The following is a 19916-nucleotide window of genomic DNA, read 5'->3' on the forward strand; positions in this document are numbered from 1 at the left end:
TTACATACAATTAGTAGAAAAAGGTTAAAAAACATTAATGGCGAATTACCTTGAATCCGGTCAAAAATAATGTAACCAATCAGGCGCTATAATTTCGTTGCAGTGGCCAGTGACGTCCTGTGACGTCAAATGCGTCATTAAATTTGCCGGCGTGTTGTGGCGGTAGTGTTTTTGTTGATTTAAATTGTGTTGCATGTGCCCACTAATTCTTCTGTAAATGTTAGTTGGTTCGATGTGAGATAACACCCTGAATATTTAATATTTGCTATTTAATTCAACAATTTAAACAATAAGGTAAGTAATTTAGATATTATTAAATTAATGATATGGAAAATTAAAATACTGATGAAGAAAATAAAGAGCCCGCCTTTTTAATTTTATGTTTTATAGAAACCAACCACATAAAATCATATTAGGTACCTATATACCGGCTGAGCTAATACTTTATCTTTCTTTTGGTTTAATATGTTGATAATATCCTATATGATTACAAATTATTAGGCTAGCCGGCAGCCGCTAGGATTGAATACAGCAGCGTTATCGTTGATTCATGGTTTCTAAATAATTTAGAACTAATGTTTGGAGCTAACAGAGTGTCTGATAGCGCAGTAATAATAATAAAAACTATTCGGTATCGCATAATATAATATTATGCACACTACGCAATTTTGGGTATATGTTATTAAATTTAGTATCAATGCAAAAATAATAGCAGCTTATTTCGGTTGTAATAAATGTAGGTACCTACAAACTTACAAAGGCATGCAAATATTTGAAAAACTTTCCACCTACAAACATTTTTTTCCTAACTTGGTAATGTTTATACCTACCTAGTTAGTACACCTACCTAACAATAATAAATATGTAGCATTTGAATTAAATAGGTAATATTTTAACTCTAGCATTTGAGTCTCAAATTAAAATACCTATTTAGGTAGGAATTCGAGTACCTAACGTATAATTGTGTTCTTTTTTTTTTCATAAATTTTTTTTTATGGTCGTTAATCCTTTTATTTCGCGTGTTCTCTGTTCAAATGTAATTTACAAAAAATTAAACAATTTACTGACTGAGCTGCTTTGCAGGTGTTGTCCTGGAGAAAAATCAAAGAAATATAATGTTGTGTTGATCAGTAAAATAACTGGTGTCATAATACCTAGTTCTTGTTAATGATCGAAGCGCTAATGGTTTTTACTTTTTAAATAATAACCTACCTAATCGCTCCAGTACCTAGTTTCATTAAAAAAAAAACGAAACTAAAAGTTTTTATCTGTAAAAATATTATAAAAGTACCTGTGATCCGCGGTTTCACCCGCATTGCTCCGCTCCTGTTGGCCTTAGCGAGACTATATTATAGCCTAAAGCCTTCCTCGATAAATGGGCTATCTAAAACCGAAATAATTTTTCAAGTCAGACCAGTAGTTCTCGAGATTAGCGCGTTCAAACAAACTCTTCAGCTTTATAATATTAGTATAGATTACTCGATCCATTTTCTCTTTATTAGCATCCAAGATGACACGCATAGACGTGGTGATCTTCGGCGCGACGGGCTTCACGGGCAAGCACGCGGTGGTAGAGATGGCGCGTATGGCCAACAAGTTCCAGCTATCGTGGGCCATCGCTGGCAGATCGCAGAGCAAGCTGGAAGACGTGTTAAGGGAAGCACGGCAGATTATCGGTGAGATGAAGTTTTAGACTTTAGTGTACGCATCTCTTAGACTATTTAATTTTTTTTCGGCACTTGTTGATGAAGACGCGCTGACGCGTCTTGTTATTGTTGAGATTTAATCATTTAGATGATTAATATTATCATCTAAATTTCTATAGGTACCTAACTAATGTATTTTCTATGTCTTTGATATTCTAACTCGGAAATCAGGAGTCTTGCAGAATGCAATAGATTGGACAAAATTGCATTAATTTTACACAGTAGGTAAGTATAATGCGTAAACTAATGTAGACACAGAATACTAATATTTTTATGTTCATATAGAAACAAACATGTTACTTAAAAACTCACACACCAACACGAAAATATGACGTAAATTTTTGCACATCTATTCATATTAGATTTGATTTATGCACTAAAGAAAAAGACGCCTCGAATTCTGCGTAAAAAATAGGTTTTTTGTTAGGTAATTTGCATATGCTATAAAATATTAACCAGTTAAGATTTAGCTGGTTTCTTGAAGGTAATAAATTTCTTGGAGTTTTTGTAAATAATATGAAGTAAGGCCTCAGAGATATTTTACTACAATCACCTTAGATCATTAAGTCAATAATCACTATAATATAAAAAATTATGTTTATTATAAAAATATACGTAACTAACTACTAATAAGTATCTAATAAAAAACACAAGAATCTTCTGAGTTCTAACGAACTAAACATGCATGCCCTAATACAGCACGCAGCGAAAAAAACGGTCAATGGTACCCTTTAGTACCGTATCTTTTGATTGCGTTTACATAGATGTTTGCTTTCTTCACTTCTCCGAACATGCCTAACTACTTATATAGATATTGAGTGAAACCTCACAATTCTGTTTACATATGCATAATGCACCAACGTTCCTGAGAAACAGGATCTTGACGAGCGAACAAACAATAGATCCATATTTCTGTGTTATAAGACTTACGGAACCCTAAAATAGTTGACTATTTTGGGGATTTATATGTTTTGAAACATCAGATTCACAGACAGCCATGTGTTTTATGCTCGTTAATCGTTATGTCATACTCTAAAAAGAATATTCACATTTCAATTGTAGCTGAGTACGCTTTACCTACATTGTTTAGGCGCGTTAAAAGTATTATGTCGGATTCTTATTTTTTTTTTTTTTTATATTAGAGCGGGCAACGGAGCAGGTGGGTCACCTAGTGAGGTAATCACCACCGCCCATGAGCACTCACAAAGTTACCTTTGTGAGGCTGTTGCCGACTGTCGTAGGTAGGTATGGCGACTAAAACTCCACTGTGTTCCGTAGAGGCCGCTTTATGACATGGCGCGGCCGGCGGGGCGGATATTGGTTGGAATTATTCCGCGATACATTGTGTACTGTGATTGTGTACATTGTGTACGTTAGGTAGGTACTACATGATATGAATTTTTCCAGCACCATTTAAATAAATCGTCATAATTTGACAGTTAATTAGCAATCATTACATGTGTTTTGTTTATCATATTTTCTTGATTATATACCTACGAGCAATCTATGCCACGTCACGAAATTTAACATGAGACACTAGAAATAGCATTTTAGTTTTTACGCGGATGGTATATTATTGAACTATAGGCAAGAGTTAGAGAATCAAGAACTTAAAAAAAATTGTTAGTGAATCTATTGCGAATCTGTTTAATGTTCATGCTCTAGCTGCTTCATACTTTCTCCAATATTCGATTTACAGAGGATTTTCATTAAATCCTAAATCCTTTATTAATACGTACCACCACAGGTACCACCTATTCACCCAAAATGTACCTAATGATTTTGGACTCACAATGACATTGAACAAAGTCTACAGACAGTAATGCATACAAATATACATTCATGTATTATGTTTTAATAGATGCAAATACGCCCGATTATTTGATTATTCAATTAACATATTACCTATGTACATTATTGTTGATATACATTACTTGCACTTTGCTATAACAATACAATTAACACCTTCATGATCTATTTGAGTTGCATTATTTAACATAGAGTATGTTTAATAATAAAGCTTTATTTCTCATTTGGAGAGAGGTTTATTATTTCAGAGGTTTATTACACCTCACAGCCTTTTAATATCAGTAGGTACCTAAGTTTTCCTCTCATTACATAATCTATTTGATTCATACCGCCCCTTAATTTACCGCAGACTTAAGAAAACTTAGAGTAGGCAAACGTTTTGCAAAAATCACATCATTTTGTAACCATTGTAGGAATATATTATGTATGTGGGTTAAGGCCATGTGAATAAACTTTTAATAAACAATAAATAAATTCAATAAATTAATTAATTTTTTGCACGCTCGTCTAGTCTCGAACCTTTGATCTTTTTGCTATTCTATACACAAAATAGGTATATGGCTAAAACCAAGTTTTATTGTAATAAAAAAATGCAGGGATAAATAATTGTTATTGTTGCATTGTATAATAATTATGCACTACCTATGTATTATGTTGTTATAACTTATACCTATATGTTATTAGATTGTTGTAGTACGTTATTATGTTGAAGTTTGAGGTGAGAATATCTACTACTTACATATTGTATGAGTTCGCCGGGTTTGCTAGTTACTCATAAAGATCATTGTATACTTGTATGTTTATCTTTTATTTCTCGTATAATTTTTGAACTAGGTATAATGAATACTGTCATTAACGTTGTTTTTTTTTAATAAAAAAATGTTACATTCAAATGCGAAGTTTTTGTTATAAGGAGCTGTACATAGTCCTTGTCGTAGGACAAGAGTTCGAGTAGGTAATTAATTAATAATGAGAGCCATGATCATTGTAAGGAGTAAATGTGGCATTTCTTATACATACATAGTACGAGAATTTTCAAAATCTAGAGATGATCACTATCCTCTTCACAACCTGACCGCTTTTGCACGCCTCATAAGCGAAGCGTTGAGGTGGGTACTACTGTCACTTCGCGCAAAACATCTGATTTTTCAAACTTAAAATGTCTTTATGTATCATACATTGCACTTGTAAGATAATACATAGTACATACTCACACATATTAAGAAAAAACACTATTTTTAACATTCATGATATTTTTGATGTCATTTTTGTTATTTAAACTAGTTAAAAAACAGTTTAAAAAAGTTCTGTCTTGGACGACTAATCGAGTCTTTTTTTTTTCTCTTACGCTTGAGTATGCTCAGGAATAGAACCCTTTCATTTTTCAGGGTCTGATTCGATGTGCTTTAATTGTTATTAAATAAACAAAAATAATAATTAATAAATAATTATTAAAAAAAAAATTATGAGGCGTGCACTTTTGGATTTTCCAAACTATTTAATTTTAGTATATAAATTAAATCTTATTAGATAATACACTAAAATATACCTAAGACGAGCAATTATTTTTTTATTAAATCAGCAAAAACTTGACGCGTAATTTTTAACGATCGCCTTCCGTAGTCTGTTTATTGTCAAACAAAAAATGAAATTTAATGACTTCCAGTGCGTCAAGCGAGATCACATTAGCAGACGATGTGATGCTGCGATGTTTTTTACTAAAATAAAGATTATAATGTCCATGAATGACGCTAGTTTGTAGGCTGCCAGGCGATTTACATCTTTATGTTGCTATGTCATCTTTGGAATGAAAAATTAAGATTTTGTGCAGTGTGTTTTTTCTCGTCAATCAACGAAAGGTTTGGACAGATTTTAGTGGAACTTTCAATACGAAGTAGTTCATCTCCCATCTCAAATATAGTGCCATGCTAGGGCTCTTCTTTTATTTATGTATTTCTACGTTTTACCATAGACAAATAATTATATTCGTCCATGGTTTTACTAAACCCTTGTCATGAAAAGAACATTAGGAAGTTTCCTATAGGAAAAGACAAACAGAACCTTTCAGGAAATACCTAGTAAGCATTGAGTGCTTCTAAGTTCTATACAAATATATTTAATGTTTGATAATTAATGACTTGAGAATGTTTGTTTGCGAACGTGATATTTACAATAATAATTACCTACAATGTGACGCGGGTTATCTATGTGATTATCTATCTGCCTGTCTATAACACATAATACTACATAAATGGTTACTATGTAATCTATAGAGCTAGGACATGCATCCCGCATTACAATTTGGATAATATTTGGGATATTTGAATCTTTCTTAAGTTTGGTCTAGGACCGCGGCCGCGGGGCGCAGAGCCTAATTATGTATTAGTTATTATCAAATAATAAGTAGTTACTCGTCCCGGATAGGCATATTTTTTATACTTATGTTATTTCTTTATGATAGAGACTAATCTATTTATTAAAAATACTTGTAGAATAAAATAATTACCTACCTAACTACAATCCGGTACAAATTCGAAATTATAACCATTACAGTAAAGGGAAATTTATATTTTAGCCAATTATTGTTTCTGATGATTTAAACACCCTTATCTAAAATAATTAAAATGTTCAATAGAAACGCATTATAATATTAGTTAATTGAAAATATTATATATATGTAATTATAAAAAATGCCTTCGTCGAGGTCGTAGTTCAATAGAAATCTGATATAACATAATAACAAGTGATTGTATATTCTTAATAAAAATAATAATATTTTCGCAAATTATACGTGTACTTATAATTATATAAATGGAACCGTGGCCGTGTAAATGCATATAACCCCGGAACAGCTTGACCGATTTTATGTTATTTTTAAGAGTAGTAGCTATTACGATTAATAAGTAATTAAATAAATAGTTTGATTATATGTAAAATTATGCAATATCTGTTGTTAAATTATTCATAACTTTTATTATTTTAATTTAAAAACTTCAAAATACGCTCCCACGGTCAATAGATATAATATGTAAAATAACAATACCTACATCCTTGTTTGCGTAGATTTTTTCTAATGAGTTTTATTAGGTAGTTAGTTTCTTATTTTGATATCGTCTATAAATAAATATTAGTAAAAGATAAAACCAAATGTAAACATTTCAATAATTGCATATTATAATTTCAATCATTGGTAAAACAATTTATCAGCATATTTATTTCATATCCATTTCAATTAAAATAAGTAGCAGAGGAAAACCATTTTTAGCTCTAATTACAAATTAAAATAAGAGAAAACAACATCAATATGTGTTTAATTATTTTGATAGGGAAATTGTAATGATAGCACATACCTATAATCTCTTGGAGGTTGCATAATGCACATACATGAAGTCTTTGGAAGTATACCTATTACTTATATTGTATTTATTATTTACTCACCATATTTTTAAACATTTCCTGGGAGTTAAAATTAGGAAGGTAAACATAAACTGTTTTAATGTGGTTCCCTGAATCTGTTTACAGATTAGACCCATGTTACAGGAATATTTTGTTCATAAAGACTAAAATAAAAAATTGACACGAATGCAGTTAGAAATATAGGATAAGTAAATAACTAGTTAAATAGACTTTAGACTCAAAGTGGTTTAACTTTAGGCTATTAAAAGTGTAGTCCCGTGTCCCCTAGTGGGGTAAGGGGTAAATGCATTATGCATATTGCATTCATCTGTTTCATTGATAGATTTTCTTACAGCCTTCTGTTTCCCGCCAGACCTAGACTTTTTTTTTCTTCGTCTCCACCGAAAATCACACCCAGGACCAACAAGGAGACGGTCTTTAGGCTATAATAATTTTGTAAATTCTCACGTTTTAAATTTAAATAAAATATTTTGAAAGCAATCCACGTACATACTTACCTACTTATGTTTACAAAACATATTCGTGCAGCTTCAGATATTTATTAAATTTAGACTCAAGTGTTTGTAAAATATACGTGCCAAAAAGAGAATATGTACCTACCTCGCAAATTATTACATTGTAATTTACCTAATGGTAATCGAAAGATTCTATAAAAGTTTATGAATAGAGTACCTACAGTTTAATTTTTAATCAATTTCTGACATGTAAGTAGAAATAGGTGGTTTCTTTACACTCCAGTGTCGTGTATGGATAACAAATTAATGAGGGAAGTAAGGAAAGTTAACAAAAAGTAAAGTCATCATCATTATCTATCACACGACGTCACCTTCTTAAAGGGCATTCACATCTTCTTCACTGATGGTTTATTGCGAGCTTTCTATCAGGCATAAATTGTTTATAGTATTCTCTTTACAAAAAAAAGCCTACAGCTTCGTTCAATTTTATAAAATCGATTTTACTTCACCTTTATTTATTTCCCGAAATCATCAATATACTTCATTTAACAATATTAGGGAAGCACGTTACTTTGTATTTTCTTTGAGGGAAGCGCTTGACCACAATCTTGCCAGCTGGTGTGGTCTATCAAGCGCGTTAGCCTACCTGTTCATACTTATGTATCTATATGTATACCAGTCAATATAATAATCCACAGGCGAAGAAGTATCATGCGCGAAGATAATCATAGCGGACGTGAACGACATGTCATCCCTCAAGGACATGTGCTCGCAGGCGCGTGTGTTGGTCAGCTGCTGCGGCCCGTACCGCCACTACGGGGAGCCCGTGGTGCGCGCGGCCATTGAGTCCAACACGCACTATGTCGACGTGTCGGGCGAGCCGCAGGTGAGGACGCATCACGACACGACACAGCACAGCTGCAGACGCATCACAACATAACATCTCGACATAATACAACATCATCCCGCATTACACACTGCGACACTGCGGAAAACAACTAAAAACAACAACACAACACAGCACAACACGACACTACACAGCACGACACAAAACAGCACAGCAGAGCACAACTAAGAACAACAACACGTCACAGCACGACACAGCAGAACACAACATGCCCTCACAACACGATACACCATAACAAGCTGATATCACAGTATTACAATATTATTTATAGATATTGTAATACTGTGCTGATATTATGGGCCGAGGATGAAAATTTTTAATACTCCACTCGATATAGGTATGTAATGAAAAAAAAAACACCATTCCATTTGAGAATTTTTAAAGAATTAAAAAAAATCGATCATGACTTTCACTTGGTGACAGTGGACAGAGGTATTTGTATTTGTAAGTATATATAATATAAGTACATAATTAAACTATTATAATAGATTAATAGGCTATAATATAGATTCAGATAACATAAATGCTAAGAAAATGAATCTCGTTGAATCGTCCATTTGTCGACCACTTGATCACAATGGTCAGTGGAGCGGACAAACGAAACTCAGCCAACGCGTGTGGAATTCATTAACACACATAATGCATCTGTTACTATAGTTACCCATTATAGTAACTAGTAAGTTTATTGTTTTTGGCCTAGTTTAATAACGGAAGATAAAGTAAAGAAAAAAATATATTCCATAACAGACATTTACATTGCACACTTTGATAGACTTCTGTTTTTGGAAATTTTATGCGTAGGTTGCTCTGACCACAACGCGTTCCTAGAAAAAAACTTACGCACAAATTATCGCTTTCGGATTTGTAATAACGCATACTTACTTACACATTAAAACTATTTTTAATGTTTTTTATCTAATTAGTTATTTTATTTATTCTTATCCATTAGACACAAACTGACGAACAATCATTTTTTGCCTGGTCAAGTAATTAAATTTTTAAATTGTATACATTTTACGAAGCTTATGATGTTTTGATGCGTTTGGACTTGCAACATTTTTATCATTATTGATGAGAGGTTGACCCATCGATAAGATAACATATTATGAATTATGCAAGAATTTCTATGTTTATTATTGTTGTTATAAATTTAAAATATTTTTTCATTCCCAAAATATTAATAAAATTTTAGAAAATTTTTTGTTTGAAGTTTGGCCTCAACCTCAAAGTTCGCAAAATATAAAAAAATAAACTTATTGCATATTTCCTTATTTTTTATTCTGAATGGTATTCTAGAGTCTAGACAACAAGCTATAAATCTCGACAAAAACAAAATACAATATTAAATGTAACAAGTTAACGTCATTTGAATATATCTAAAATCCATTTGTGTCAGATAAAAGTATTTCGAATGTTTCATACACTTAAGGGCTTGGTCTAGTAGTGCAAACAAATGCATCCTGTCATCCTATATGTAAATAATACAAATGTACTAAGGGAAAGTTGCTCCACTTAATTTTTAAAAATTAAATCATTCGTATAATTTAATATTCGTAATAAGTACCAAAAATGACAATTTGAAACAATTTTCGTGAAAATTACACCGGGTGATTTTTTTTTATCAGTACACAAAATTTGCGAATACTTTCTATTGATATCTTCAACTTCATGTTTATATAACTGAACAACTTTTACAAAGAAATTTGGACGAAATATAAAAAAAAATAAGCTTTCCATACAAAATGCATAACTCTATACATTTTTTTCGACCTAAGTTTCTTAGTGAAAGTTGTTCAGTTTAACTAATAAAACGGATAAACAAATTTTGTATTTAATAAAAAAATGTAATGTTTGTGTTAAAAAATTATAAAATAGAAAAATACGCAAATGAAAACAAAAGATATTTATTTCTGACTAGCTTCCGCCCGCGACTCCGTCCGCGCGGATGTCAGTCTTCGCGTCTTCTACAGATTTATTATATTATGTATAATATATAGATTTATATTGATAAACCTAATAAATCTTTTGCTAGCATTCTGATGCTTTATCGGTTGCACTGGATTTATCTCTTTTTTTTTCAATCGCTTGAATGATATAGGATGGGTCCTTGATGGGCATCGAATGCTGAAGTCTCGAATCAATCAATTCTGACAGTAGGCAATTTATGTAAAATACAATAATCGTCCATCATTTTATTTTGCCTAAACGTTACATACTTTTTTATATATTCTATTTTATATATTCTATTTTTAACGAATGATTCACTCCAGTCCAAACAGCAAATAAGCAGACTTCTGCTTCTGCAACGTTTAGTTGTCCCTGAATTTGGAAAAAATAGTCATGATTCTTATCTATGACAAAAGTGCTATTTTTTGCATTGTATTTCAAATATTAATTTTTTTTTAACCGCATCTTCCGCATTCATGTCTTTTGCCGGAATTAGACATTTAACTTCTACTAGTCCCATTTTCCCTTTTTGATATGGGAGTGTATAAAGTAAATTTTTTAGATATTTCTCGTTATACTTTTAAAAAGTTATTATTGTCATTTTGCTCATTAGGTAAAGTAATTTCGATATCAGTTTTAAGTTTTTTGATACCTGCAATAATAACGTCATAATCGCCTGCACATACTTATCGATTACATCCTGTATACAATCCACCATCCACATTCATAATGTTTTCGTGTCCTCCTCTCCTTTACGCTGTTCACCGATACATTTTAAATGAGTAAATCTGCTACCACTGAAGGATGTTTCATTGTGATCAGCAAATTTTCACCACTGTTGTCGATTATTTGTTTTTCATTTTTAATCAGCAATTGGGAATCATCAGTTTTGTTTTTTGCAGATTGGTGATGTACCCTAACAATACGTCGAAAAGGGAAAGCATCAACGAATTATCGTTTTCGTCCTCTTTTTTTATTCTTCGCGTCACTGTTACTTCTGTTTGTTTAGTTCTCAACCCCACTGAATTTTGATGATGTGATGATAATCCATTCGTTTTAATATTGGTACTTAGAGTTGGTAGACTAAACTAGAAATGGTGGACTAAATTTGTCAGCGCGTCTGTAAGATCAGAATATAAAACCAATATCCTGTATTTAAGTTACAAAATTAATAATCAAACAACATGCCGCTACGTTGAAAATGACTAGAAGAAAAAATTAAAACACCTCGGATCAATTTTGGAGTAAACAAATCATTTTCCCCGTATGGGGATTTCCCCGGATGAACTTGGGAAGTTCAAGTTCTCAATACAAGTTTATATTATATTTCGTATTTCTCAAACGAAAAATAAACATTTTTGGAACTTCAAAAAAATTATATTATAAGAAAATTTATGAGCTTACTTTAGTTTTAAAGAAATATACATCCCTTTACTGACACCCCGTAAAATAAAGAAATTGTTGCCAATCACCTTTGCAATCTATTTGGTTTCATTAACTTTATGTTCGAAGATAATTTTTTTTCTAGTAGTTACACGCGTATTTTTTTCGTTTATTTTCCATATCAAAATCAAATGTTTAAAAATACGAATATTTGCACAAAACTAAGATAAAAATAATTTGGAAAATCCAAAAGTGCACGCCTCATAATTTTTTTTTAATAAATATTTATTAATTATTATTTTTGTTTATTTAATAACAATTAAACCACATCGAATCAGACCCTGAAAAATGAAAGGGTTCTATTCCTGAGCATACTCAAGCGTAAGAGAAAAAAAAAGACTCGATTAGTAAAGTATTTCGGTCGCTATCGTGTTAACAAGAAAAAGGATCCGCACATACAGACATACGGACGTCCAAGACAGAACTTTTTTAAACTGTTTTTTAACTAGTTTAAATAACAAAAATGACATCAAAAATATCATAAACGTTAAAAATAGTGTTTTTTCTTAATATGTGTGTGTATGTATTATCTTACAAGTGCAATGTATGATACATAAAGACATTTTAAGTTTGAAAAATCAGATGTTTTGCGCGAAGTGACAGTAGTACCCACCTCAACGCTTCGCTTATGAGGCGTGCAATAATCAATTAACAAAAATATTAAATTTAATGAAGTAGAGCAACTTTCACTTCGGTATGAAGGAAAATCGAGCGTAGAGCACACGTCAGAACGCTCCGGCCCAAGGAGCGCGACTAAAGAAATTCGCTAGGATTTTTCCTTATTATTTTAAATATTTTTTTAATATTTAAAGAATTATCAAAATTCAAAAAAAAATTTTTTTAAAGGATTAATACTCATTGGTCTTCAACCAACTCGAATAAATTAATGGAAAAAATAACTTTTAGCAGTATTTATCAATCGATTTTGTAAGGCAAAAAATGGGAAATTTAATGAATTTATAACGCTCTAATTAAGAAAATCATAAGTTTTTCGGCAATTGTATTCAGCAGTTTTTAATAACGACTATATAAGGATAATAATGCGCTGATCAGATTGTGTAAATTGTAATCGGTTGCAACGTAGTGAGTGCACAAACTTAGCTCGAAATGATTTTGGGGGAAAGAGACTTATCTTGAAGGCCCGATTAAGGTAACATAAAGTAACTTGATAAATGTGAAAAAATTCACGCGCATTGCGTATATAACACTAATTGATAAACAAGAAAAAAAAATTCAGTTTATCATTTCATTAGCCGGGAAAAAATTGTCAAATAACTTGTTGAAAACGCAATTTTGCTAGACTGCAGCCTTAATTAAATTATTTGTAAATTGTCTTTAGTGGATAAACAAATAGTATTGCCCTATTACATATTTCGATAGATTGATATCTACAAAATAGCATATATCTGCCTCTTTATCTGAAGCCCCTGTTAGGGTTGCCACTTTCCACAAACTCGTGACGCAGGGCTGTCACCACAATAGAATATAAACATAATTTTAATTTATTTGTCAACAGTACTTAGTATTTATCTTTCCTTATTTATTTTACGTGTAGGTTTTGTTGATATAATAAGGTGCCTAGTGTTTATTTTGGAGTCTGACATCATCGAAGTATATGATATAAATAATTAAGGATACTAGGTATATCATTATTCATTATATTGTGGGTTTAATTGGCTACGATAAGTTATAAATATATGCGTGCCAATCTTCATCCCACTCTCTAGAGCACTAAGTCATACCTATTGTATCACTGCTTCGGTATTTCATACTTTTTATTGCCTCAAAAAACAGATTAAGTCATTGTTCAATGTTTCTTTAATTTATTTTATATCGAAGGTTCTTAAATCTGCTTAGTTGTGATTAAGGATAAATGCAATAAAATAAAGAGCTACTAACGCATATCTGTGTACGATAGAAAGTAAAATGACGATTCGAAAGTGCTTCTAAAAGAATTCTAATTGAATAAATAAATGTTTGAGTTTGAATATTATTCTGTAGGGTCAATTGAGCGGTCAGTCCTTTGTAGATACTTAAATTTTCTATCCAACTGGGGACCTCTCATATGAGTGCATGATATATCAATATTTGACTGCTGGTAATTCTAAGTCCTATTTATATGACTCCTGACAATACTTTAAATATTCTAAGATTCATAAACACTCTTTTGCCTTCAAAAACTTCCAAGTCTCATGAATACTTCACTCCTGCCGATATATTACACACTAGCTTTTCACCCGCAGCTTTACTCGCATATTGAAAGGAAAACTCGCACAGTTCCCGTTCCTGTGGGATAAAACTATCCTATAAGATTTTTGGGATAAAAACTATCTTAATCTTCAAGCTACCTTCTATGTATGTGTCAAATTTCCTTAAAATCAGTTCAGTAATTTTGGACTAACAAACAAACATACGATTTTTTCAATTTATCATATTATTAGGATTACACACTTTTCATATACACTTACCATCATTAAACACCATTTCTTACGACTTCCAGTTCATAGAAACAATGCAACTGAAGTACGATGCGCAGGCGCGAGACGCGGGCGTGTTTGTTATCAGCGCGTGTGGTTTTGATAGCATACCCAATGATCTGGGGGTGGTCTTCTTGGAGCAGAACTTTGGGGGTGAGTGAGGGATGGAGTGGTGAAGGATAGGGAATGGAAGGACATTTTTTGATAAGATCGCATTTAAAAAGGTAGGGCAGGGTTCCTGGTGGATAACTTAAGTTGTAAAAGATGGTAGGAGAAAGCTATTTAAATTTATAATAGTAAATATTTGCAAAGTAGAAAAGAATTGGTTGTGAAAATAAAAAGATCGGTTCATTTTATATTTCTATTCATCTAATAAGTACACAAAAAATTTTGCTGATGTAAGCGCGTACTATCTTAGACCGCATCTTAGCTTTCCATCAGGCGAAATTGTGGTCAAGCGCTTCCCTATCTAAAAAAAAAAACTATAAACTTTAAACGTAACTTTTCCTAAATGCCAAGTAGTACATCCTCTTTTGGTTTAATATGTATAAATATATATGTACTTAGATACCTATTTGTATATCTATCTATAATGTATGTATGCGAATTATGTTTCCAGGTACCCTCAATTCAGTTGAATCTTACTTGAGCGCGTCGGGCCCCAAAGGCTCCGGAGTCATTAACTATGGCACCTGGGAGTCACTTATTTACGGGTAATTGTATACGCTTATCGAGAAAATTTTCTGTATTTTTCAATAAAAGGTAAATCTATAGGTAACTTTGAATAAATGTTAAAAAAAATGTTAAAATTTTTTGACAGATTTACTGGAGAATTTGTCTTCCGTCGATAATAATTCGCAAAATTATTTAATTGGTTTACCTAATTAGTAAATTAATATTAAAATTTATTCATCCATGCACATAGAAAATTTAAATGAAATGTTAATCTACGATAAAAGTGTGCTATCTAAAGTGCTTAAAGTAATTTACTATTTCTAAGAACAATTCTCTATGACAATTTTCCTGTTTGTCTTGCTTAATCTTTGCAACGACTTATTGGGAATCGATTTTAATAGGAAACAAGTTATAGAGTTAGCTATATCTCCAATTGGAATTAGTACGAAAAAGCCTTAAGAAATTATTAAAAGCCAATCTTATTATAAAAATATTGTATGAAATATGTATGAGAAATGCTATAAGTCATTATGCAACTCATGTATTCGGCTTTTGGCATAATACCTAACATTCTATTTTGCATTAAAACGACAATATTTATTTACAGAATAACACATTTGGGTGAATTACCCGAACTGAGGAAAAAGATCTACCCCGAGCCATTACCAACGTTCGAACCGAAACTTAAGTGGAGGTACGTAATATTTCTTTATAACTAGCTTTTCTTACGCCCGCGTAGTCAAAGGAAAACCCGCATAACCAGCATGGATTTTGCAAAATTCAGTCGACATTGTCAAATTTTCAGTACTATTCAACATATGTATATATTATCAGAGACTGTTTAGATGGTGGCGCTGAAAATGATGCTATTTACACAAACTTCAGCTATGCATTTGACAAAGTCGACAATACAAAACTGTTAGAAAAATTTAAGAATACAGCTTAAAAGAAACATTTCTCAACTGGTTTCATTCCTATCTTCACCATAGGGCTCTAAAGGTTATAATGGGTGGATTCAGATCTCGTGAATTTATTGTCACGTCAGGGGTACCTCAAGGGTCACACCTAGGCCCGAACCTTTTCTTAATCCTTACAATGATATTCAACTAAATTGAATAAGTTATTAATTGTGAGATTTTTGCCGATGACCTAAAACTATATTGATTTCTGTTAATAAAAGATATATTTTATAGTATGACATAATAATGCTATTCAAGTCTGGAGCAAAAATAATAAAATAAAGATTCACGCTGTCAAGTGCCTACACCTCAAATTTTGTAAAAAATTCATTTAAATCAGAGTATACAATTAATAAATACGAAAGTTTTTGTGTTTGTCTGTAGCTCCTTCTCGCGTAGGACGCGTACTTACGTAGTATATTATAGAGATGAAACTCGTATCGATCAGAGTACGGTAGCGAACAGCTGATAGGCCGAGCCGAATAGGCCTTAATCCATCAGGCCCCGGAATCACAGACACAATAGAAAATCTGATCTGGCCGCTCGGTGGTTGAAAGGTTAAAAAGAACAACGGTGACGTTGGCACGGGCGCTTATGATACACGTCTTGATTTCCATCTAACAAAAAACTGACGATCTTCTGAACTTCTTAATTTATTATATCCAGATGGTGTCTCCACCGTCGTCTAAACGGTTGGTGCATCCCATTCCCCGGCTCGGACCAGTCCGTTATATACCGCACCCAGCGCACACTGTTCAGTGCGGAGAACAAGCGGCCCGTGCGCGTGCGCACGTACGTGAAGCTGCCCGCGCTGCTGCATGCGGTCGGGCTGCTCGTGGCTGCTGCACTGCTGTTTGTGATGACCAGGTGTGTAGACAGACACACACACACTCTATAGACACATATATACCGCACTCACGCACGCGTGATGACCAAGTACACAGACATAATATATAGACATACATACATGCACGCATCATAGACACACACGAACACACGTGAAACTGTACAATGTACACGCACGCACACACACACGTATGCGTGAATGTACATTGTATACGTACATGCACCTGCTTGCATGGTTACACGCTGCCGCCAACTTATTATTCATTAAAATAATTCTTTATGGCCAGGTAGCTTGCGTCACAACGCGCGTAATCCATCGATTACGCGTTCCGCTTATAAGCGCTGATATTACATACTCTGAAAGTAGTTGAAGTTTTCAAAAAGAATGTGACAGCTGTGTCATGTTTTTTTTTTAAGACAAAGTAACGCAGAAGGCACAATAACACGTATAAGAACGGGTGTATAATGTATATTCTCTAGTTACCTGGAATTAGCGAATATACATAGACGTAATCGTGTACGCACACGTACACGTCCACGTGCATACGTACGAAAACTTTTTACTTGTGGAAAGCGAACAAAAATTATTAAGATTCATAATGTTTTGTTATAATTTTAAAATTCAATTCAAATCAATCTTAAAATTCGCATTCAATGTTTTCTTTCAAATGTTCATTTATCTATTTCTTCTTTATTCATTAGAAAAATAAATTTATTCGACTGACCGATTGGCTTGATTGGTAGTGGCCCTACCTTCCTAGCCAGAGGTCGTGGGTTCCATTCCCACCCGGGGCAAATATTTGTGTGATGAACATCGATATTTGCTCTGTGTCTGGGTGTTAATTATCTATACATATATAAGTATTTATTTAAATTTATGTAATATTAAGTATTTATTTAAATTTATATAATATAATATTATGTATGTTTATCAGCCTTCTGGTTTCCATAACACAAGCGAAAGCTTAGTATTGGATCAGATGGTGCCGTGTGTGAAAATTGTCCTTAACCATATAAATATAAATTATTTATTTATTTACCCCCACTAGATCCCGTTGCACCCGCTGGCTGCTCCTCAAGCACCCGCGTCTCTTTTCCCTGGGGTACATCACCCGGGAGGGCCCCAGTGAGGAGGTGATCGCTAACACCAGGTTCAGCTTCCACCTGCTGGGGGAGGGCTGGGGCCCCGGGGCCTCCATGGACGGGGCCCCGGATAAGAAGGTCGCTGTAAGGGTACGTTTACATTATTCAATTATTATTGTAAGTTAACATAAAACAGGAAATATTTTTTAATTTCAAATTATTTTTTTTGCGAATGTATGTGAGTACAATATTTCATTTTTGAAATATTGATGATGAAAGAAAAACACCATTTAACAAATAATGTAACTATAGATTTTTTTTGTTTTAATCGCATATGAAACCAACTTTTAGTTCTTGTTTTAGAATATTATATTGAATACACTTGCAGGTGTCGGGAATGAACCCGGGCTACGGTGCCACAGTGGTCGCTCTACTGCTGTCCGCCGTCACCATCCTCACTGAACGGGACCGCATGCCGCCGCAGTCAGTATACACTAATAACAATAATTACATACACATTATACATGTGACACTCAATATTAAATGCTGGTCGAAACCAATTTCAACTGCAAAATAAATCTTATATATAAAATTCTCGTGTCACAATGTTAGTCTGCATACTCCTCCGAAACGGGTGGACCGATTCTCATGAAATTTTCTGTGCATATCGGGTAAGTCTGAGAATCGGCCAACATCTATTTTTCATATGTACCACGGGCGAAGCCGGGGCGGATCGCTAGTATAATATAAATATTTCAGAACAATTTTCACACGGCATGATCTGATCCCATACTAAACTTTCGGTTGTGTTAAGGAAACCAGATGGCTGATTAACATACATATATTTTAAATAAATACCTACTTATATAGATAATTAACACTCTGACACAGAGCAAACATCTATGTTCATCACACAAATATTTTCCCCGGGTGGGAATCGAACCCACGACCAGTGGCTTGGAAGGCAGGGCCACCAACCAAGCCAACCGGTCAGTCAAAAATCAGTCAAGAATGTTTTTGACTGATTTCAGTTTTGACTGTAACACATACACATAAATAGATATATTAAAATAGAAATAAGAATGGTATATACGCCTTGTAAAACATATCATATATAAGCAGAATATTTCAGGTCTCCAAATCTGAATCCTTGATCAGGATAACTTATAGATATAAAAACAAGCACGCATGTACACGCACACACGCATACACGTAAGCACAACGAGCAGAGGCACACACATAGTTTTATTTTTTCAAAAATTATTACATGTTTAATTTATTGTTTTAAATTGTTAAATTTATTTTTTATATTTTCACAGAGGAGGAGTGCTTACAACCGGAGTTGCGTTCAGAAACACGAACATAATAAAGAACCTGCAAGAACACAATCTCAAGTTTGAAGTCGTTTCTGAAGATTTTTAACAAATTTTCAAGAAAATTAGCTTTACTTGACTAAACCAAATGATTAATGATAGAGCAAGATAGCTATATCATACCTTTCTATTTAAGGCTGTTTAACTTAAGCAAGTTGAAAATAAAATATTTTTATTAATTTAAAATAAAAATGAAGTAATTTAATACAAGTTTTCTATGGTACAGTGGTTAGAGCTTAGAGCATTTTCTCTCTCTTGCAAATAAATGATATTCAGTATAGGTGCGAAAGGTACAAGTGACGTAAAAAAAATATTAATTTTAAAAGTTCCTAAGGGTTATTATCGTTTCTATATTGTGTTCCTAATTTATTTGTTAAATAAGATTAAAACTATTACAATTTTCAAAAATATATCTTTAGTACACTCGACACTAAAAACTAAGACATTCCCAAAATGTAAAGAGCGTGTGTACCGAGCAGTGAGCACACGTGTCAGAAGTGAAACTTCTTTGGCAAGATTCAAAGATACCAAAATCGTCGCCTTACCCCGTGACGTGACGGTATTGCACTGACGCGACCTTGAAATTTTTAAAGAAAAAGTTTCATTTCAAAAATATTTCAAAGTTTATTTTCATTAAATCTATGGAAAGTGCCTGAAAATAAAATACGATTTATTTTTATATTAAGAAAAAGTGTATTTTTCTACTGTTATTCATTGAATGTTGTTTTCTGCGCGTGCGCATCTTAACGCTTTACTTCGCATTTATTTTCGCTTTTTACTAATACTCTTCAAACTATTTTATTTATAAATGTTCTTTAT

General features: G+C 32.8%; 1 protein-coding gene across 1 annotated transcript; it reads left to right on the top strand.

Annotated features, from left to right (window-relative positions):
* Positions 1 to 152: 152 nt before the first annotated feature.
* On the top strand, positions 153 to 19398 carry LOC149488668 (saccharopine dehydrogenase-like oxidoreductase). Its single transcript, XM_089695147.1, has 10 exons — positions 153 to 294; positions 1503 to 1676; positions 8086 to 8273; positions 14185 to 14314; positions 14781 to 14874; positions 15444 to 15530; positions 16462 to 16662; positions 17691 to 17874; positions 18113 to 18207; positions 19044 to 19398. Exons 2-10 carry the CDS (start codon positions 1511 to 1513, stop codon positions 19144 to 19146), a joined length of 1248 nt encoding a protein of 415 aa, XP_089551273.1. The 5' UTR covers positions 153 to 294; positions 1503 to 1510; the 3' UTR covers positions 19147 to 19398.
* Positions 19399 to 19916: the final 518 nt, after the last annotated feature.

This window comes from Colias philodice, chromosome 5 (genome assembly GCF_061535455.1).
Source record: "Colias philodice isolate Cphi_HAF_F1 chromosome 5, ilColPhil1 Martin Lab GWU primary, whole genome shotgun sequence".
NCBI lineage: Eukaryota > Metazoa > Arthropoda > Insecta > Lepidoptera > Pieridae > Colias > Colias philodice.

Coding starts and splice junctions, on each gene's coding strand:
- LOC149488668 (XM_089695147.1), top strand. CDS start 1,511: ATGACACGCATAGACGTGGTGATCTTCGGCGCGACGGGCTTCACGGGC. Junction 1,677..8,085: donor GGAAGCACGGCAGATTATCG/GTGAGATGAAGT, acceptor AATAATCCACAG/GCGAAGAAGTATCATGCGCG. Junction 18,208..19,043: donor CGGGACCGCATGCCGCCGCA/GTCAGTATACAC, acceptor ATATTTTCACAG/AGGAGGAGTGCTTACAACCG.